This window comes from Rhinolophus sinicus, linkage group LG02 (genome assembly GCF_036562045.2).
Source record: "Rhinolophus sinicus isolate RSC01 linkage group LG02, ASM3656204v1, whole genome shotgun sequence".
Lineage (NCBI taxonomy): Eukaryota > Metazoa > Chordata > Mammalia > Chiroptera > Rhinolophidae > Rhinolophus > Rhinolophus sinicus.
The window spans coordinates 188,725,067-188,747,746 of NC_133752.1; the positions used below are offsets into that span (position 1 = coordinate 188,725,067).

The 22,680-nt window shown below is 45.9% G+C and overlaps 1 protein-coding gene across 5 annotated transcripts in view; it reads right to left on the bottom strand.

The window, feature by feature from the left end:
* The window catches only part of LARGE1 (LARGE xylosyl- and glucuronyltransferase 1), a 486,966-nt gene that overhangs the window by 257,903 nt on the left and 206,383 nt on the right, over nucleotides 1–22,680 (bottom strand). For all 5 annotated transcript variants that reach the window (XM_019728420.2, XM_019728419.2, XM_074326275.1 and 2 more), the window contains one exon: nucleotides 12,312–12,613. In XM_019728420.2, the coding sequence (XP_019583979.1) occupies nucleotides 12,312–12,613 (302 nt within the window). The remainder of the gene's footprint in view (nucleotides 1–12,311; nucleotides 12,614–22,680) is intronic.

The following is a 22,680-nucleotide window of genomic DNA, read 5'->3' on the forward strand; positions in this document are numbered from 1 at the left end:
CCCCTCAACTCCCACCCCTCAGGCCCAGGGGTTTCAATGACTCCCTCCTGGGAGCGTCCCATCCCTCGCTGGCTCCTCTGCACCCTGCCCATGTCTTTGGTCTGTATTAAACCCTTTCCACCTCTTTGGAGTGTGCCTTCTGTTTCCCACTAGGACCTGACCAATTCTGGGGGCCTTTCCTCAGCATCGCGTTTGTCCTGATGGCTGAAAGGGAGCCCAGAAGACTTTGAAGCATTCACAGATATCGCCCTTATCCCTAAAGTGAAACAAGGCAGGAGGGCACCAATGTGCCGAACTTGACAATGTATAAATTGTATTAATACAGTTTAAGGAGCCTGACAAAGTTCTAAGACACACGGACCGCAAGGCTCTTTCTAAGGAAGCCCATACAATTTCCTGCTCACTCTTTATAGTCCTGAATATGGGCCTCTGCGCGTCTCATATACCTGCAAGCTGCTCATGAAGAGTGAAGAAAGTGCCACAGCTATGACCTAGGGTTCCTCCCTGACGCCGCTGGGGTGACCTTTACTTTTAGGACTTGCAGGAAGGATTCAGGCATGACAAGCGAGTCTCCGACGTGCCAGGAAAAATCCCCAAGGGACTGTTGTCCCATATATGAATGCGGGGGGCAGGGGGAATAATCATTGTCCCAAAAGACATTCAGACCAAACTGAGGGATGGCAGGAAGCTATGGCCCCGACAGAAGTAAACACTCCGCCCAGCCCTGCTGCCCCAGCAACACCCCTAGCAGTGACCCTGAGGCCTCGTGTTCCCTTCAGGGCAATTTAGGGACACCATCTCATACCAGGAAGACTCTGGGAGTGGGAGTAAGGGGGAGAACTGATTTGAACGCTAGCGTCCAATGTGCTGTGAAGTCAGGCGCAGCCCGGATTCTGGACTGCAGCTGCAGACTTCTATGTGTGGGGGGTGGTGGGGGGGAGACAGGGCCTCCCAGAGGACAGATACTGCCATGTGGCAGCTGGGAGAAGCGCACAGCTGGGGACAGAGGCAGGGATGAATTAGTGGGAAAAAACCCACAAGAGTAAAGGAATCTGGGTTGGAGCCGCAACTTGAAAGCTAAGCTGCTGTGTGACCTTGGAGCAGTCGAGCCTCACCGGCTCGTCTGTAAAATGGGAATAAAAATGGAGTCTAATAAAAAAAAAATTAAAAAATGGACTCCCCGTTGGGCTGGGGTGAGGATCAGACAAGTGAGCGCAGGAAGGGGCACCTCCTGAACTGACGCTTACTCACGTTTACTGCATGCACAAACATTCCTCATCTGTATCATGGGGACATACTGCTCTTTACCCACAAGGGGTTGTTGAGGACCTGGAGTAAGTGGTTCTCAAATTGGAACATGCATCAGAATCCCTGGAGGGCTTGTTAAAGGAGTGCTGGGCCCCTCCCCCAGAGCTCCTGACTCAGAAGTTTGGGGAGGGAGCCTCAGGATTTCCTGCATCCAGGTAATACTAGTATTGTGGGTCCAGGGACCACACTTTGAGAACCACAGCTCTATCTACAGCACTTAAGGAGTGTCTCCGGTAAAAACTCGACAGATGTTAGCTGCGATTATGGGGAGAGGGTACGAGGAGGGGTGTTCACAGAATCTATTGCCAATACCTCTCCTGTAGAGAGCACCTCGTCCGCCTTCACTTGTGTAAAACAGGTAAAGGCAGCACTCATCTTCCAGCTATTATCACTCTCCCAGGCCTTGGAATTTACGAGTCTTCCGGGGGAGGAAAAAGCAAAGGAAAGAGAACCGGGGATGCAGGCTTCCATGGTGGGCAATGAACGACGCCCTGGAAATCCGGAGAGTTGGATGATGACCCCAGCTCTGCCTCTGGCTGGGGGACCTTGGGCAAGTTACTTAACCTCTCTGATCCTCAGTGACTCCTCTATAAAAGAACGGATTCAGAATTTCTATACAGAGCTTTCCTAAGATCCAGGGGTTTCTAAAAACCTAGATGAAGAAAGTGAGACACAGAGCAGCTAAGTACCAGCCAAGTTTGCCTGGCTCAGCGAGTCGGTGGCCAAGGGGTTGAATTCAGCCCTGCCTTTAAACCCACACTATCCTGTCTCAATAAAACACATCTTTAACTATTAAAAAAATTTTTTAAATGTATTGCTAATGCGACATTTAAAATCACCATACAAGCCTCTAGGGCACCTCTACTCTCCTGGGAAACCACCGATCGAATTCTATCTATTTGCTATAAATACTGAATCACAGACCCAAAAGACAGTTATTTCAACCCTGCAGGAAACAGGAGACACCTCCTGACTATAATGGAAGCCAAAGTCATCAGGGGCTCTGCAAGGGGCAGGTAGGATTGCAGGGGTGATGGGGCCCCGTGTGAGCACAGGATGGGCCAAACCTCCAGGGGTGGCCCCGAGTGCCTCCTCCAGAGTCAAGTTCCAAAAAACGGACAAGAGACGAATGACCTATCGGCATTCCCCATCCTGAATATCTCCAGCCTGGATTGGGACTGATTTGCTTGTGTTACGAAGAATATCATAAACTGAGGAATCCGGAACCCAAATGTTTCAAGGAAAATGTATGAACTGTGAGACCGATTTGGGGTGGGTCAACAGAAGTTTAATTGGTAGGGTAGACCCATGTTTGAGGCAGGTGGGTTGTCCAAATACTGCCTGATATTGCCCCATGGCAGCTGCCATGTGTTGCACTCTGACATACGGGGCCTCTGGATGGCTGACCCAAAAAGTCAACACACATTCAATCATTCTACAAATGTGGACTGAGCGCCTACTGTGTGCCAGCTCAGCTGTAGGTGCTGGGGGTACAGCAGTGAGCAAACGAGATCAAACCCTTGCCCCTACCATGGGAGCTGACATGCTAGGAGGGGGGCACAGATAACAGACAAACAGATGTATATTTGATTAAAATACATAGCATGCTGGGTAATGAGAAGTCTAGGAAGAAAAATTAAGCTGGGGCAGAAAAGGGTCTGTGTGGGGGTGGATGAGTGTAGGGCTAAGCTTTTAAAGTGGGGTTGTCTGGGCCACTATCACTGAGAGGTGACACTGCAGCAAAACTCTGAACTCAATGAGGGAACGGGTCCTTAAGGTATCCAGGCGGATGGAGCACACGAGGCAGTGGACAGAACCCTGAGATACCATTCGTTCAAACTTGCCTTTCCCTTTCTGTGAGGACAGAAACCATGGGCGGGCTCAGAGCTGAGCAACGGCATGATCTGACTTTTATTTTAAAAGTCAGATGCCAGTTGAGAACACATTCTGTGTGTAGTGGGTGGCAGGCAGGGGTGGGGGCAGGGAAGCAAGGAAGGAAGCAGAGAGAACAGTCAGGAAGCCACTGCAGTATCCCAAAGTGGTGGACACGGTGCCATGAGGCCCAAATGCCCCTCTGACGAGGTACGTGTTGCCTGCGTTGCTCGGAGTGCTGTCGGCAGGTAGCCATGAGCTTTCACACCTGCAGGAACTGCCTCGTGGCGGAGATCCACCCTTTGAGGTCTTTGCCTTCTTGGGGTGGCCACATCCAATGAATCCCACAGCATCCTCAGGTGCTGGCCCCATGGGCACGCCTTCACAGTCTACACGAGAAGCTGCTTCATAAGCACAGTAAGCATGAGGTGATATGGGACAGGGAGGTCGTGGTGGAGGTAAGAAAGGGCCAGACGATGTAATGCTTTCAAAATCCTTTGGGATCAGTAGTTGGCAGTCAGCTTCTCCGGGGGAGGAAGCACAGTACCACATGTATTGAGATTCACAAACTGTGGCGAGGAAGTGGAGAAGTTGCAATCCTTGTGCACTGTTCCTAGGAGGGTAAAATCGTGTAGCCGCTATGGGAAAAAGAGGATGGTGCTTCCTAGAAAAATTAAAAATGGAAGTATCATAGGATCCCGCAATCCCACTTCTGGAGTATATATATATATATATATATATATATATATATATATATATATATATATATATATCCAAAAGAACTGAAAGCAGGATTTCAAAGAGATATCTGCACACTCATATTCATAGCAGCACTATTCACAAGAGCCAAGAGGTGGAAGTAACCCAGTGTCCATTGTCAGATGAATGGGTAAACAAACTGTGGTCTGCACATACGGTGGAATATTATTCAGCCTTAAAAAGGAAGAAAATCCTGTCCCCACGCTACAACATGGATGAACTTTGAGGACATTATGCCAAGTGAAGTACGCCAGTCACAAAAAAACAAAGGCTGTAGGATCCCACTTACATGAAGTATCGAAAGTAGGTAAATTCATAGAAACAGAAACGTGGGTGTTTGCCAGAGATTGGGGGAGGGGGCAATGGAGAGTTAGTGTTTAATGGATACAACGTTGCAGTTTTGCAAGATGCAAAATTTCTAGTCATCTGTTGCACAACAACATGAACGGTACACTTGAAAATGTCTAAGGGGGTACATTTCATATGCTTTTGCTTTACCACAATTAAGAACAAATGAGATTTGTAACCTGGGCCTGCGCTTTTTAGCCATGTGGCCTCGCTAAGCCTAAACGTTCCTATTTATAAAATTAGGATGATTAAAATGACTTCCTGAGCCAACTAACATATGGAAAGTGCAGTGTCTGGAACTTAATACTCACACAATAAATGAGAGTAAATGTGATTTGTATCATTACCATCAACAGCCCTGCCCCCGTCTTCATGGTGTTCATTGATCAAGCTAGATGACTCAGCACGCTTTCTTATTTCTGTAACGTGCCCTTAGTTTACGAAACCCTGGTGCATCACTCCATCTATCAAATTCCTCCCCATCTTTGAAGATATACTGTGTTTCCCTGAAAGTAAGACTGAACCGGAAAATAAGCCCTCGCGTGATTTTTTTCTGGATGACATCCCCTGAACATAAGCCCTAATGTGTCTTTTGGAGCAAACCTTTATATAAGACCCGGTTTTATTTTCGTGGAAACACGGTAATACCAGCTGTTGGGACCTCAGTTTCTTCATTTATAAAAAAGGGGTAATAAGTATGTCAACTTACAGGGTTGTTAGATTAACTGAGAAGATTCATGTAAAGGGCATGGAGCCTGGTGTCCTGCAAGTAGTAAATGTGTGTCAGTAATCACTACTAATATTATTGTAAGAGAGTTTATAATATGGTAAGGCTCTACGCTCAAGGCGTTAGGCCTTCAATACTCCCAAAAGTCAGACATAAGGTTCCTTCGTTCTGCCCACAATCCCACTCCCCTTCACGTCAGAATTGGCATAATCTTTCCTTCATTGTTGAAAGGAGAGCTTTCAGAGCTGCACAGCCCCTCTGCTCTGCGAAACGTGGCTGCCTCTCTCCTCTTCACATACAAGAGGGCAGAAGACACAGGAACAAGGAAACAAGCCACCAGAATCCATCACCTGGGCCATGGTAGCAACTACACAAAATTAGGAGACCCTTTATTTTTCTCTGCTTTAGTTTCATCATCTTTAAATCGAGAAGGCTGCATCTTGCTGGTGGTTGCTGTTGGCACATTTTCCAAAATAAATTTTATGAGACAGTGCAATATATAAAGCAGATCAAGGGGTCTGGATAAGCACAGGTCTGTTCTGGAATAAGCACCGACAGGAGGCTGCCAGACACAGAGCCCCTTCTCCGACCACAGTGTGGAAGCCGCCACCAAGACGGTCTCAAAAGATCTCTGCCAGCTGGTATTCACGCCCTCATGCAAACTCTCCTACACCATCAGAGCTGATGAACTTGGCAGAAGCAATGGTACATAAAGTCCAAGGGCAGGTCATACAAGAGACTGGTTTCTCTCAACAACAAAAAAACAAACAAGCCAATTGAAAAATGGGCAGAGGACCTGAAGAGACATTTCTCCAAAGAGGACATACAAATGGCAAATAGACATATGAAAAAATGCTCAACATCACTAATCATCAGAGAAATGCAAATAAAAACCACAATGAGATATCACCTCACCCCAGTCAGAATGGCTATCATCAACAAGACAAATAGTAACAAGCGTTGGAGAGGCTGTGGAGAAAAAGGAACCCTCATACACTGTTGGTGGGAATGCTGACTGGTGCAGCCGCTATGGAAGGCAGTGTGGAGGTTCCTCAAAAAATTACGAATAGAATTACCATATGACCCAGCAATCCCTCTCCTGGGTATCTACCAAAAAATCTGAAAACAGTTATACATAAAGACACGTGTGCTCCAATGTTCATTGCAGCTTTGTTTACGGTGGCCAAGACATGGAAACAACCAAAGTGTCCTTCAACAGATGAATGGATAAAGAAGTTGTGGTATATATACACAATGGAATACTATTCGGCGGTAAGAAAAGATGATATAGGAATATTTGTGACAACATGGATGGATCTTGAGAGTATAACGCTAAGCGAAATAAGTCAGACAGACAAAGCAGAGAACCATGATTTCACTGATATGTGGTATATAAACCAAAAACAACAAAAGAACAAGACAAACAAATGAGAAACAAAATCTCATAGACACAGACAATAGTTTAGTGGTTACCAGAGGGTAAGAGGGGTGGGGGGTGGGAGATGAGGGTAAGGGGGATCAAATATATGGTGATGGAAGGAGAACTGACTCTGGGTGGTGAACGCACAGTGGGATTTATAGATGATGTAATACAGAATTGTACACCTGAAATCTATGTAATTTTACTAACAATTGTCACCCCAATAAAAAAAAAAGTGACTGGTTTCTGCCTTGTTCTGCTGGACACTTACTCTGGGGAGAGCTAGCTGCTATGTTATAAGAACACTCAAGCAGTCCTAAGGAACTGAGGCCCTCAGCCCTGCCAGTGGCCACCTTGGAATCAGACCTTCCAACCCCAACCCAGCCTATAGGTGACTGCAGCCCCAACAGATACCCTAACTACAACCTCACACGAGATCTAGAGCCACAACCCCAACTAAGCTGCTCCCAGATTCCTGATTTTCAGAAGCTGCATGAGATAATAAATGCTTCTCGTCATGAAGCAATAAATAACAGCCTTGGAGAGGGCACCTAAGATGCCACAATGGGAGCCAGGGTTCCCTGAAAAGTCACTGCGTATAAGAAATCTTACCAGCCTCCTTCCATCTACAACATTCCCTATTTCCGAGCCTGACATTTAGGGAAGATATTTTAGTGGATCTGCATCCTTGAAGGAGCCCCAAAAAGGACATATGAAGTTAACAAAATGTGAGGCCAAATTCTGCAAGAGTATCTTCCAATAGCAACGTGGTGTATGGGAAGCTTGCAGGCAAACCCCTCCTCTACTGCTGAGTTATGTAAAATCCTGGAAGACGAAGTAAAAACAAGGAAACAGATCACATAGCTCAAAATGCTGGGGGTTAGTTGGGGCCCGGAAAACGCAAGTGAGAGGTGTCAAGTTTTATAAACATAATGCTTCAAGCAAAATGGTAAAAACCCCTACAGAGCTAACGAATTCTGCCACAATCTGGAAGGCAACTGAAAACAACCCAACTTCTTTTAAAAGAACAGACACATCCTTGCTTACACCTACTGAGAAATGATAATGTTTATGGGGTTGCTATGACCCCCAAGGTGAATGATGACCCCCAATCAGGACTGGTCACCCTGAAGCCTTCTGAGGTGAGGTACCTGCCAGGTACAGATAAGGACTGGGCTCTGCAGCTGATGGGACTGTGGGTCCCAGGAGCATAGTTCACAGGGCGTTTAGCACAGTGATTCAAAGCAAACTGCTTAGATTTAAATGTGAGGTCTACTCTTCCTGGCAGTGTGACTTTGCAATAATTATTTGACGTTTAGTAGTTTCCTAATCTGCAAAAGGAAGCAAGTATGTTGTAGGGAAGAAATGAGATGTTTTATATAAGTTTTAGCACAGTGTCTGCTATATTTTTAAGGTTGAGTTAATGTTAACTTTTATTACTATTAAATTACTACTAAATAGTAAAGTTCAAAGCGTGGAGTAGAAGGAAAAAGCTACTTCCTTAAAGGTGGGTACCATCAGGGTACCATTCAACCTGACTTTCCATAGTAACAATATCAGTTGTTGCCATTTTAAAGTATATCCACAAATTCTTTGACATTCCTCCCATTGAGGGATGGGGTGTGTGTTTCTACCCCCTTGGTACTAGGTGGGCTATTGTAACTGTTTCAACTAATAGACTACCCTAAAAGCACAGGTGAATCTATGTGATTTCTGAGGCCAAGTCATAAAAAGCGCTTCCATTCTGCCTTGCTCATGCAGGGTTACTTGTACTTAAAGCCGTCAGCTGCCAGAGAAGCAGCCGACTGCCCCAGAGATGCCACGCTGAGAGGAAGCCCAACTAGCCATGCAGAGAGATCCCATGAGTCTACAAAGGGAAAGAGATGCTGGGCCCGCCCCCACTGCTCCAGTCCTGCACTGTTCCAGCTCCAGCCACAAACTAAGGACAGCTGTACGAGGGCCCCCAAACCAGAACCGCTCAGCTAAGGTCTTCCCAAAACCCTGACCCACAGAAACTATGAGAGCTAATAAAACGACTGGTGTTTTCCGTCACTAAGCTTTAGGTGACTTGTTAGACAGCAATAGGGAACTAGAATATCCATAATAAGTATATGTGACACTCATACAGAGTTAGTTTCCCACCAGCTATCTCATTTGATCCTACCTATTGCATTGGCAAAAACATACTCTCATTTTATAATGATGAAATCGACCCCAAGGGAGTACCTGAATTGCCCGAGGTCACGTGACAAGCGAGTGGCAAAGCAAAGATTCCTGGTCAGAACTCTGACTCCAATTCCAGTGATTTCTCCGCTGTACCATCACTGACCCCCAAAGTAGGCCAGAACCAGACACGCAAGAAAAATACACATATCTATACACACAAAGGCACAAGGAGAGATCACAGAGGATCGTTCTGCTCCCTGTCTCACAAGAACCAGCCCCTCCCGGAAGCAGCAGTGTCCTGACAACAGCGATGCAACGAAAAGATGGGCAGCTACTTGAAAAGCACATAATTAGGAAATGATAAGAGGGCACAAGGACTGGCGAGGGCCCGTTGTTTCTGTCACCAGATAGCTCAGCTGACAGTCTGGGCATCATTACAGAAGAGGTTTCAGAAATCCTTGTCATACCCCTGAGAAGTTTCAGGGCAACAAGAGATGAGGGTGACATCCCTGGCTACGAGGCCCTGCAAGTGACATTGTGTCAAGACTGGCTCCAGCACTTGTAACCATGGAGTGTCATGATGAAGGGAGGCTTCTGTTTCGACTCTCCATGGACTGACATTTCTTGTCTGCCTCTACGGCTTTTTTACTAAAATCTTTCCAGACACCAAATGATGGAGACAGACGAAGTATACTGCTACTGGGTATGAAGCCAGCATCTCAAGGTAAATGTGCACCCAAAGTAGGTGCCAGCAGATCAAGATTTTCAAATTCATTCATGGAAGATCTGAACAGGACCAGGAGTTTTTCACAGATATTTTTTTTTTTTTTACCAACAATCACTTAAGGATCTCAGAAGTAACATTATCAATTAATAAAGAGAAAGAGAAAAACAAGTGAAATCTAATTCTCAGGTGTAAGTCAAAAGACTAAAAAATATGTTACAGTAACAGTCAGGCACCTTAAGATCTGAATTCCTATTTTGCTACATTATCTTTCAAAGAGCTGACATAAGGAGAACCCCATTCTTTACTTATATGTACATTCAAGCAGTGGTTTCCAAACAGTCTCCATGATCTCAGAAACACTTGGCTAGATCTTTTTTTAATACTCATATTTATTCTTGGGACCCATTCCCAGAGATTCTCAATTAGTAGGTCCCATGGTTATGCATTTTTGATATGTAATTCTAATGGACCACCAAGTGTGGCAATCATCCAGGCACAGAATGTTCACTGCAATTGTAATATCTGTTCTCTCCAGTAGCAGAACTCCACCATGTTAGTGGAGAACCTGGCTTCCTTGAATAAAATCTATCTTTTCCAGGCTCCCTTGCAGCTATCTGGCAGTTGAGGTAGTCTTGCAACAAAGTGCTGCCATGGGGTCCTAAAAGAAACTGACTGTGAACTGTATAAGACATGTCCTTCAAGGAAGGTGAGAAACCCCACCTTCATACTGTTTCTTTCCAGCCAACTGTCATGTGAATGACGTGAATGAAGCTCTGTCATCTCACCGTCCAGTCACTATGGACGGTGAGATGACCTTGAGAATATCAGTTAAGGAGACTGAGTGAAAGATAAAGGAAACCTGCATCCCCAACACTGATACCCCTACACTAAAAGGCCTCCAGATTTATTGAACATAAAGAGAAATAAGATGCAAAGCCATTTAATCCCTGTAACACTCATCCCCCTCCCTTTTTCTTTTCCCTCTTCCTTTCCTATTTTTCACATCAATTCTTCGTCCGTTCTTTAAGTAGGCCTGAGTCATAACCATGTAAATACACTCAAGGAAAAAGAAATTCTCCCTCTGGGCCTTCCCACCTAGTCAGCAGGGTTCCATCACTCACCCAAACTGACACCATGACCCTAACCTGAGAGCAGAGAATCTGCACGAAATCAAACCTTTATCGAGGCAAAGATAGAAGCCCCCCAAATTAGAGTTCTCCCCAGACGAGCCTAGACCAAGGGAATCTGTTAACATGGCTGAGTCCCCATTTTCAAAGATGTAAAATAGAGATGTTTAATAACCTAGGCCACTGTCAGTGGTTATGGAAGATTAAAGGAGATTAGGCCTGGCTTGTAGTCAGGGCTGAATAAACACGCAGCACTGAACACCTCCTGATATTTGCACTTCTCTATTTGTTTGTCATTGCTTCCTCCAATTCCCACCTCAGAATACAAGCACCAGAAGAAAGGGAGTCAGTCTCTGCTTCGTTCAGTCCCATTTCCCAGCACAGAGAACAGTGTGAGACACATAACACAGGCCCACTGAGTATTTGTTGAATGAATGAATGAATGAATGAATGAATGAATGAATGAATGAATGAAACTTCAGTGCAACCACTTGCTGCCCAGGTTCCCTGCGCCTGCCTAACTAACCAACTCACCATGTCCTGAATGCTTTCCTGCTCTGACAATGCTTTGCTACATATTTTTCCTACTCACACGTACATTCCTGAATGGATGTCCTCCATCTACCTTTCTCCAACCTCTCCACCACTCCACACTTCAACCAGGTTTGAGAAACCATGAGAAACCCTACTCCTCACTTGCCACTGACCTTCCATAGAATTGAGTCTACATCAGTCAACAAGCCCTACCCATGTTACCTTGTGACAGGCAGTATATCACCAGTATTAGTAACAATCCCACTCATGTAAAGAGCAGATTGCAGTTTGCAAAGTGTCTTCTCTTCAGGGAGTTTGAAGTCTGACATTCTGAGTATGTGGCCAGGAAATGCAATCAACCGCAGGTAATACCTGTATCTAACTAAAAATAATAAAAGTTGCCCTTAATTGAAAACATACTATGTACCAGGTACTATTTGTGGCTTTATACGGCCATCCCATTGAATTCGCACAATTATTTTGCAAAGCAGGTAGTATTTTCTCAAGTTTACTGGTGAGACATCTGAAGGTCCAAGAGGTTAGGTAATTCGCTCAAGCACTTGCAGTAGAACCCACCAAAGCTGGGCCATGAACTCAGGCTTGTGTGTCTCAAAAGACCTTGGTTTTAACAGGGATGCTGTCATTCCTGTCCATGGGAACTGGAAGAAGCAGGAAATGAGTGTGTGTGAGTGTGTGTGTGTGTGTGTGTGTGTGTGTGTATTCAGTACACACATGAGCACTGCTGAGAGGCGTGAGGGGCTATGGGAAGACGGGGTTGGTAAGTTTTCCAGATGTCTAAGGAATTACTAAAAAAATAAAGCATACTCTACAAGGGGGAGGGGGCGATATTAAGTCATAAAAGTTCAAATCACTGCCTTAGATAAGCAACAAGTCACTGGTTCTGAATTTCAGAAGCTGTTCATAAAGTGAGAATGTGGCCCAAGGGAACTGCCCAACGGGGCCACAACTCCAGGTGCCACACTCACTCTGTAGTTAAAGAAACAGGGCTCCCCAGGGTGACCCTGAGGCGTGGAAACCCTGAGCGTGTCCAAATGAACCACAAAAGGAACAAGCAGTACGTTGCATCTGTTGGCTCCTCTCAGTATCTCTATGATGTAGGCCTTCTTATCCCCATTTTTTGGATGGCAAAACCGAGGCTCGGAGAGGCTAAACGATTACTCAGGCCATACAGCAAAATCAGCGGCCACCTCAGATTCACACCCAGGCCTGAATCAGGAATGCAAGCTTTTTCTAGGCACCTGGCGGGGCTTCCAGGTGGTACTGGCAAGGGGTGGGGGCAGTTGGGCAACAGGTTCTCTTTACCTCACACTTTTCCACAACCGGCTGCTGTCCACACTCGGAGCTGTTGCCCGCCACGATGCCGGCGCGAAGGTTCTCGCTGTCCCCAGTACCCTCCTCCATGGAGTAGGTCTTCGAGTGGTTGCCCCGGCGATGGCCTGGGGCCCGGCCTTGGGCCAGGCTGAGCTGCCTGCGGAGGGCACGGTTCTCCTCCTCCACCTCGCGAACACGCACCTCCAGGCTCTCCCGCTCCCGCTGACTGGAGGCCGTGTACCGGGGACTGTGCGGCTGGGATTCCAACGGAGACAGAGACACTGGCTTCCCATCTGAGGGTATGGAAAGACCAGGAAAGAGTTAACCAGGAATGAAACACACCTCAGCCCCTCCACGTACCCTGACATCCCTGCAACATACATAGACAGGTTCCTTTCACAGTCCTATGTACAAGGGAAAGCAGATGGAAAGTGAATTACAAATAAATGCATCCAGACTGAACTGGGAGCAAAGCTGCGAACAGAATGACTTATTACGGTGATAAAAACTCACATGCTGTTTAGAGAAGACAATTATAATATAATTTTTCCTAATTAAATGCACTGTCTTCTCTTCCCTACTTGGCATGCGACTAGATATATTCTTGTTATCAAAAGCATTATGGAGATGAAGGGAAGGAAAAGGACGAGGAGGAGCAGGAGGAGGTGGGGCAGGAGGAAGACGGGAAGGAGAAGGGAGGGAAAAGCAGTCGGAGGAAGTGGAAAAGAGCAAAAGGAAATATTAATAATGACTAAGTTTATTCAGTTCTTCCCACGAGAACTCCTATTCAGCCTTCCAAACTGTTTCAGAAGTGCCGCCTCCCCGGGGAAGCCTTCAAATTCCAACAGAATATCCTTCAGCATATTCCAAGAGTATTTTAACACATAAGTGCTAAAAAAAAAACCCTCAAACAACCACGTACCTGTCGTACTGTATTTGGTAAATTGTTTCATCACATGTTTCCTATGAAGATTGGGAGTTCACTAAGAACAAAGCCTGGGTCTAACTCGTCGTTGTGGTAACATGTCATAATGTCTGATAAATGCTGGAAGGGTGGCTGCACGTGTCTATGCCAAGAGTAAAATAATTGAGGGCAACAAGGAAGAAAGTCAGAGTGCCATCAATCTCCAAGTTTTCCCAGAAAAGCCGTTACCATTAAACTGAGTGCCAGCAACACTCCATTGAACGATCATACACGGAGCGGGTGAGAAGATCTCCCAAGGTCACACAACCAGAATGCAGTGGTGTCAGAATTCTTGTGCCCAGGTCTTTCTTATGCCCAAGCCTATATACTTTCTATTTAAATGCAGTTTCGTAATAGCCTACATGGAGCATCACGAATTAAAAAAAAAAAAAATTACTAATGCAAAACCCCCATCTCCCAAGGGTGCTGACGTAGCATACTACCTGTGTGCGCTAGGCGCTCGATGCATGCCTACTGTGGAGGAGCCCCAGCGACAGAAGACACACCAAAAGCTATTGTCCCTCTTTTCCTACGCTACAGAAATCCCAGCTCCAGCTACCCCACTACCCAGCGGCTGCCTCAAAGACTACTAAGAAAAAAAATTACATCTCCTGCAAATTGCCCTCTCAGCCGCCTGCCAAAAAACACTCCTCTTTTTTCGTACTTGGAGTTTTTCTCCTTCCTGCTCAGATCCCACTGAGCTTCCAAACTGTCCCAGAGAGTGTGTGACTCACAAAACTTGAGGATGAAAGAACGTGGTGACTTACACCCTGCAGGTTTCCCCCATGCTGCGTTCTGCACCGCCACTGCCCAGGGCTTTTTGATGTGTCTCTGGGCCCTTCGCAAACACGACTCCTTTTTTCCCCTCTTAATCTCACCTCAGGGTTAAACTCCCCAGCTCCTGGTCCTCTCCTATCAATGCAGCAAATATGACTCACTGAATTCTACTGCCCAGGACGACAGATCAAAGGCCAAGCCGAGTGTGTAGGGACGTGAAATCACACAGGTTGATTAGTGCACTGTCACTAAGCTAGCCAATTACAAGCCCAACTGTCATGCAAGGTGTCAGGCGGGGTCTCTGGTCCCGCTCCCCACATAAGAACGCAGGATATGGTGAGGCCAAAAAGGAACACCCATGGAGCCATAGATGGGGGAGTCATACCACTATATTCTCGCTGGCAGCATCTGCCTCTCACAATCCACGCTTGCTAGCTCAGCCACCATCTTCTTGCTAGCTCCCATCTGCTGCTAGCGTAGCCACAGCAGTTATATTAGTGGCCAATGGCTCACTGGTTACAGTGGACGGCCAACTAGTCACAGCTGATGGCCATCTACTACCCAAGCCAGCACCTTTCCACGTGAGGCCCAGAGCCTGGAAACTGCACTCCTGGCTCTGTCCCCACACCCACCCAGGCTGTTGAAACCAGTCTCCCTGTTTGGTCAAATCAAATCAGTTCCACCGAGAATGAAAAAGAACAAGCAGCTAACAGCAATTGTGTTTCCTCAACTGGCATCAATCTATGAGCATGGGATGGGAAAAGATGAGCATGTAGCCCTGGAAGTTGGCAGAGTCGTGCTTTGTGTAGCACCTGTCATGTACCTCTGCCGTGCTGGGGGCTTCACGCTGCGGAGGTCCTAGGTTTTCACAGCACAAGCAGGTGGCATTCGGTGTTCCTATACGGATGAGGAAACTGAGGCTCTGCAAGCTTAATCTGTGTTCCCATTATGGTGCAGTGGGATTAGAATCAAGGTGAGTTAGAGATACAGGTGCTCTGGGGTCCCGGGGACCCTTCTTTCTCATGAATGGATTTTGGAACAATTGGATAGGAGCCCAGGAAACTCTGGAAGCCCACCAAAGGGATCCCAGAATATCTGGAAAATTAACAACAAACAGGACCTCTAAGTTTGTTCCTCAGAGGACTTACTTACATACCCTGAGCTTCAGGTTTCCTTTCTGTGAAATGGGAACAGCCTGCTGTGTAAGGGGTCAAGAGTGATGGGAGGCTTAAGAAAGAAACCAAAATGCAAAGCACTGAGCACTATCTCCCTGGGAGGCACTCAGACTAAGGAAATTCCTCTAAACCGCTTTCCAGTGGGGCTGGGTGATATTATAGCTAACATGAGTTGTTGATGTTAAAAAGTTTTCTAAACACCGGTCTATTCTATGAGTGGTCTGTGGGTGCAAGTGGCCAAAAAACTTTGGCTTCCTTTGAAATGTGGCCTCTGAACCGTCTTGCTTTTAGCCTTAGGCAGATCCAAGTTCATCCAAGGGGAAAATGGAGGCGGAGGCAGGCTTCCCACGGTGGCCCGAGCACCTCCCCAGCTCCTCTCCAGAAAGCCCCACATTTTACATGTTGGTGAGAGAAGTAAATCATAAGTCTTTGCTTATGTGTTTATAAATAAAGGCATAAGTATGCAATCATACTTCCAGGGGTCATGGAGTGGAAATGCTATCCCGTATCCTTTTCTACCCTTCTTAGAGCCCAAATGGTTTTCACCAAACTTAGCTCTCAAAGACTTCCAGGGGTTGTCTGCACTTTAAAACTCTGTAGATTTGTCACCCATGAAGACACACAAAATAGTAAATGCCAGGCCTCAAAGAGAGGAACCCATGTTGGAAAAGACAACACTTGTGCTGTGCCCCATACCTGGCTCCTAAGAAATGCTCCATACATGGTGGAATCCTAATTTCTGGTTTGTGTGTTTGTTTTAAAGGTACCTGATCTTGAGCTGGCCCCTTCTTCTTCCTCAGCCAGTTCCCGCTTCTGAAAGGCGGTGGTGTTGATGTGCTCCAGGCCCCTCTTAGCCCTAACTTTCCACGCCCACTGTACAGATGGGCCCTGCGTCTCACCTGGCTGAGTGACCCCAATGCCGCAGGGACAGAAGTTGATACAAGTGGGGCCTGTTGCTCTGTCATGTTTACAGCTCATGCCACTTTTATTCATCCTAACTCTCACCTTTGTTCCTGGACTACTCATCTCTCTGGTTCCAGACCTCTTTGTTCCGCCTTCTCCTAGCCTACTGGGAGTGGGGGGGAGGGGGAAGGTAGGGAGCGGGGAGAGTTAGGGCAGCAAAAGGCCGGCCCCCAGATGTGTTCTGTATTTCTCTGTGACATCTTACGGGCTCTGGTCTCTCCCAGGAACACTTCCCTGCTCTGTGCACAGATCGCCATTATAAAGCCCATCACACGGGATTTTTGGCCTGTGAAAACAACTATGCCTATGCCAGTATTTCTCAAATAAACCGTGGTGAAGAAAGTTGCGCCCCCCGCCCAAATCCATCATGGTTAAAAAGTTGACCTTAATACACATGTCAAGTACATCGCCTTGCAATTTTTCACTTGAATTCAACAAATTCATCTATACGTTGCTCATCAAAAGCAAGTTTACTGATCACATGCTTGACGCATGTCCAATTGCTCTAGAAGATTCTAAATGTCTACTCTCAATTTCCATACTCATTTTGTTGTAACTCAATAACAGTTTGAGGACTGTGATGGTTCAATTTATGTGTCAATTGGACTGGGCCATGGGGTGTCCAGATATGTGGTCAAATATTGTTCTGGGTGTTTCTGGGTGAGAGTAACATTTGACTCAGTAGACTGGGTAAAGCAGATTGCCCTCCCTAATGTGGGTGGGCCTCAACCAATCAGTTGAAGGCATGAACAGAACAAAAAGGCTGACCCTGACCCAAATAAGAGAGAATTACTCCTGTCTGACAACCTTTGAACTGGGACATTAGTTTTTTTTTCCCTGCCTTCGTCCTTAAACTGAAACACTGGCTCTTCCTGGATCTTGAGTCTGCTGGCCTTCAGACTAGAACTATACCATCGGCTCCCCTGGGTCTTTGGGTCTCCAGCTTGTCAACTCAGCCTATAGACCGTGAGACCTGACCATCTGCATAACCAAGTGAGCCAATTATTTATAACAAATCTCTTACACACAGACACACACACACACACACCCTATTGGTACATTTCCTTAGAGAACAATGGTTAATACGGGGACCAACAACAATCTGTAGGTCACACAGAGTGCCCTGCCCCATACCCGGACTCTTTATTCCCAGGGCCTGGCACACGGCCTGTACTTAACAAACATCTGAATAAGGGATGAAGAAAAGGACAAGCATCTAGAGGTAAAAAAAAAAAAAAAAAAAGTCTAGCAAACCTTAAACTATCAGTTCCTTAAAAAGTAACCTCATTATAATATTCAATGCTGGGGAAGAGGGACGGATAACAACAAAAGCAAACAAATCAAGCAGAGTCATAAGAGTGTGGGATTTGGAATGAGAAAGACATGAGTCTGAATTATGGTTCTGCCACTTACTGATAAATACCCTGAGGCAAAGTACCTGATTTCTCTGTGACTCAGTGTCCCCACGTGTAACGTGGGGGACACTGGTGCGTGTGCAAGCGCCAGACCTAATCAGAGTAGACACTCAAATTTCCCCTTTCCGCCCACGTCACGCCACCAATTCTGAAGGCAGGACCCATAAAAACAACAGCAAACAGGCCCCCTCATTTCTGAGCCCTTTCACCTTTGCTTCTCTATTTCCTTTCCTCAGGGTTTCTGTTTTGTTCGCTATATTAGTCAGTCTATTTGTACACATGGCCCCGCTCGTCACAGAATGCCTACATGTGTTGATCTGCAGTTCAGCCCACTTGGGAGTTGAAAACGTCAAAGGAGTCATTATTCAAAACCGTAGTTTACAACATCTTCCTCCTCCCTCCACATCCTCTTAACAAACATTCATTTATCATCGTGTTCGAATCTTTAAATCCACTCGAGATGAATGCTCTGAATTAAAAATCAAAACATCTAAGATTCAGAACAAAACAGGTCAATTGAAAATCACGCTCCGTGCAGTGCGGTGACAGAGATGAGGGCTGTGCCGTCCAAAACGTCCAACGTGGGGGTCGGAGTCAATGTGTGTGCACACTGTCTATGGCTGGATCTCTTGGGCATACTGGGGTTCGGCCTTGTGTGATGTCCATCCATTGCAAGTGGATAGAACTGTGGGGCTCATAAGTGGAGGCAGAGCCAGGACCCGGGTGGGCCTCTCAGCCCTGAGGCCACCCACGTAGGTAGGGCGCTCTTATAAGCCCCTTCCAGTGGCGACAGATCTAGACATACACAGGTCTTCCTCGCGAAGGACAGCACGCTCCTGCACTCACGCCCAGATTTCAGGTGAGAAAGACACCGCATCCCCTAACCTTTATCCGGCAAAACCCCTACGTACAGTCTGTCACCAGGGCCTGCCAAGTCTTCCTTCCTGGTGTTGGAGGCACTAGGTTCTCTCCTTCGATTTCAAACATTCCATCCCAAATCAAGCCTTTTAATCTTATCCTAAGACAGGGGTCATCAAAGTTTTTCTGTAAACACCCGAAGAGTAAATATTTTACTTTCCAGGTCATGTGACCTCGAATGTAATACGCAGCTCTGCCACGGCAGCACAAAAGCAGCCACGGAAAGACGCAACACACGGCATGGCTGCGGTCCAATAAAACTTGATTTTTAAAAACAAGTGCTGGGGGTGGCCAGTTATCTCAGTCGGTTAGAACGTGGTGCTGGTAACACCAAGGTTGCTGGTTCGCTTCCTGCATTGGCTACTGTGAGCTGCGCCCTCAGTAAATAAATGGATAGATTAGATTAGATTAGATTAGATAGATAGATAGATAGATAGATAGATAGATAGATAGATAGATAATAAACAAGTGCTGGCCGGATCTGGCCTGCATGCCCTAGTTTGTAGCCCTTTGCTCTAGAGCATTGGTCTCCTTGGTTAGTCTCCCTACCTCCGATCGCTCCCTGTCCCTGCCAGCCTCAATCACAGGTGCCAGGGAGAATGTTCTTAATAATAATCTTATGTTCACCACACTTTGCAGTTTGACAATGTACATAAGCATCATTCCATCTTCTTCCAGGTCACCTATCAAATCCCACAAACACGTGCTGAGTTCCTACTGAGTACATAGAGCCTGGATGTATCATCCCATTTAGCTTGTACCAGACTTTAAAGATGTTGCGCGTTCTCACTATCCTTATTTGATGACCAGAGAGGGAGCGCGGGGGAGAGGAGAAGGGGGGAAACGGGGCGGGAGGGGACAGAGAATGAAACAGACATGATTTAATTTGTTCAATGCCATCCCAGCAACAAATGGCAGTAGGAGAGTCTTGAATCCAGGCTCACTGGCACCAGATCAATTGTTCTTTTTGCCCCAAACCACAATGTCTGCTATTTGCCCCACTCCAAATAAATCCAGTTTGATTTATTGTTGTTGCTACTGCTCCATCCTCTGGCCCCTTAGGCTGGTGGTTCTCAGTCCCGGCTACCTTGATAATCCCTTGGGAAAAAATATTAACGTGCACAGGGCCCATCTCAGATTAATTAGCTCAGAATGTGTGGAGGTGGGGGTCTCATTAGCAGCATTTTTAGAAGCATCCACCCTCATATGTAGTCAGGGTTGAGAAACATTGGCTCAGGCACTTCCCCCAATCCTCTGGTTGAGACATCATAAACCCCATGTGCAAGCACATCTGGTGGCTCCTTAAGGCAAATTTAAGGAACTGGCTTAAATTCAAAGGAGTTCTCAGCATTTCAACCCTGAATCCCAGTGCTGCTCTCATGCTGGGCCCAGCCCCCCATCCTAAGTCGCCTATTCTTAGCACAACTCCCCTCACGTAAGGCATGACCTTCCCGACTTCCTATCACCGAGGCTGTGTGGTATTTTAGCTCCTACAAGCTTGGGGCCGTTTTGATCCTGTCAAACCCTCTTGTTCTAGGATGAGAGCTCTTTTCAAAGCAGGGCCCTACTATCCCAGCTGCCAGACTTTCTGGCTTCCCTGGTTCCAGACTCGCTTCTCTCGGCCAACAGGTCACTTCAATGCAATGATTTCTCCAATTTCTCACCTTCCACGTTAGGCTGTGCTCATTAAGTGATTACTCTAATTTTTTTTAAACACAAAGCCTTTCTTTCATTAAAAAAGTCCTCCTTTGATGTAGTTGCAAAATAAATTAATTATTGTAGTCCAAATCATTTTAGACCAATTTAGAAAACTAAGTTTGATCTTCAAAGTCTCAGATACTCCCATGAAAACCGAGTCTGCTGACGTGTCACAAGCTGACGTGTCACTAACTCTAAGCAGTTTAAAAGTCAGAGGAAGACACAGGTCCAGAGTGAGCCATTTTCCTGAGTTCCAGAACCGTGGAACCAGACTGCTGTGGAGAGGAAATGACACGCAATGCTGCTTACTTGTTATGGAGTAATCAGATAATGTGGTACCCACAAATTCCCCCAGTGATCTTCGGGAAGTTATCTTTGGCATCCCAAGCAAACTTGAGTTCCAGCAAAGACCTCAGAGATCTTCTGGCAAAGACTGAACAACAACAGAAAAGCATTCCTCACAAGCTTCTAAAAAGAATTTTGAAACCACAGGGCCAGGGAAAGAAACCAAGATTTGTTTCCTCCTAATAGGCTAAATGTGACTTGACCTTTTTCCTCCATGAAATTATTTCACAGAACCTTGTCTTAAAGAGCTTCTTTAAGTCAAGAAAATGAAGACATTTTTAGCACCAATTTGCTCTATCCATAGCTGGGTTCTGGCTGTAAGTGCTGAAATGTACCCTAATGAGCAACAACGTCAGTGTTCTGCCCCTTGCAACTTGAGGTTCAGTGATTTCAATGCTTCAGGGAGTTTTTTTTGTTGTTGTTTATGCCAAATATCCGAAGTTCTGAAAGTTTGAGGCAGTTGGATCTTTGAACTACTGTTGTCACAGCAGAGCAACTGAGTCTTCCTGCTTCTAAATCTGGCCAACCAAATTTCTGTTGGCTGTCCATGGAGTCTAAGCAGGGACAGGGCTTGTAGTAGCATTGAAATCGTCACCAAGCGAGGCAGAAGGTAATGCCTGTAGTGTTCTATTTTGTTTCTATAATTAAACAACGGAACAACTGAGCTGAGGTCTTCTCTTAGATCCGCAGCCTGTTTAGCAAACAACTATCGGGGGTGGGTAACAATACTGTGCATCCCAGAAAGTGTGAGTAGACATTCACTCCCAATCTGCAGCATCAATCAGTGTGGTAAGAGCATAATAAACTCACATTCCAATGATCTTTGATCACCTGTGCCCCCATTTAGCTCATTAACTTCAATCACTTCTTTTTTGCAGAACCTCAAAGACACCCAGCGCTGGAGATGGTCTCCAATGGCTGAACTTGAAAAAGCAGCATTTCCCTTTGCATCGTAGCTTGCACAGTATTTCATACACATGCAACCATCGGACACAATCCTTCACTGGTAAAGTCCAGGCTAAAAGCAAACCGAGAATGATGATCTTATCCTTTGCACAGCATGAAATGGACATGCTCAGCGGCGTCCTCGACACGGCCTTTGGCTGCAGAGTCAGACTCAGAAATATTCTACAATTTCTTCTTAATTTTCTCTTTGGCAGCACTCAAGATGCAATTTCGTAAGTGTTTTCCCACTGATCTATTTTTTTAATCTTAGCAATAAGTGTGTTATTTTATATGAAATATTCATAGCCCTTATAAAATCCCACTAATATGTTCCAAGAGTGGCAAGTCCTACGTGCTGAGGAGAATCACGTTGTACAGTAAAAATTTCTAATGAGGTCTGATTTTTTTCTTCAAATTCAAATCTTATTCAAATCAAGAGAGCCACATGGGATGATTCTTTAGCAGAGGTTTTCAATTTTCTTTTACATTTGTTATTCAAAGGATGTCGAACACACTGTCCTTTTCTACGTATGTGAATCCATACTTGCCATAAACCACAAATTGTCATCCTTTGTGACCATGTTCATTTACCAAACAGGATTTGGGTGATTTATTTGTTCCCCATGGGGAGTGTTGACAATAATCTGGTGTGGATTACAGAGGAAGGAAAGACATCAATGCCTGGCGACAAGTGTTTCACGACTCCAGGTAAATCAGCACAGCTCTGGCCCATCCATTCCCGTTCCTTTATCTTCCCCCAGTGCATCCAGACCACCCTATTTCAGGGGTGGGAGAGCGCAGTGAAATTCAGATCTATGGAAGAGAGTTAGGGACTCTTGTATAAAGGAGCCAAAAGAACAAATGCCTTATACCATGTGAATGTCTTTCGTTGAAATGCATCAGACTTGACCTATGGTGCTTTGCTCTCCTAGGAGGGAAGACAGGACTCTCACCAATGCCCTGGGACCATCCGAGGAAAACCGAAAGCAAAACATGGCTAGAAGTCTAGAGAGTGTTCATGTTCTCTGTCAGTGATAGTGGTCAGTCTGCTTATCTGCCCCTGCACCTGAAATTATACACCTGCCAAATGTGGGCAAAGGTCTCCTCTTCCGTGCTGCAGGGAAGTGAGGAGTAACACAGGGGAAACACCCCTGCTGTGT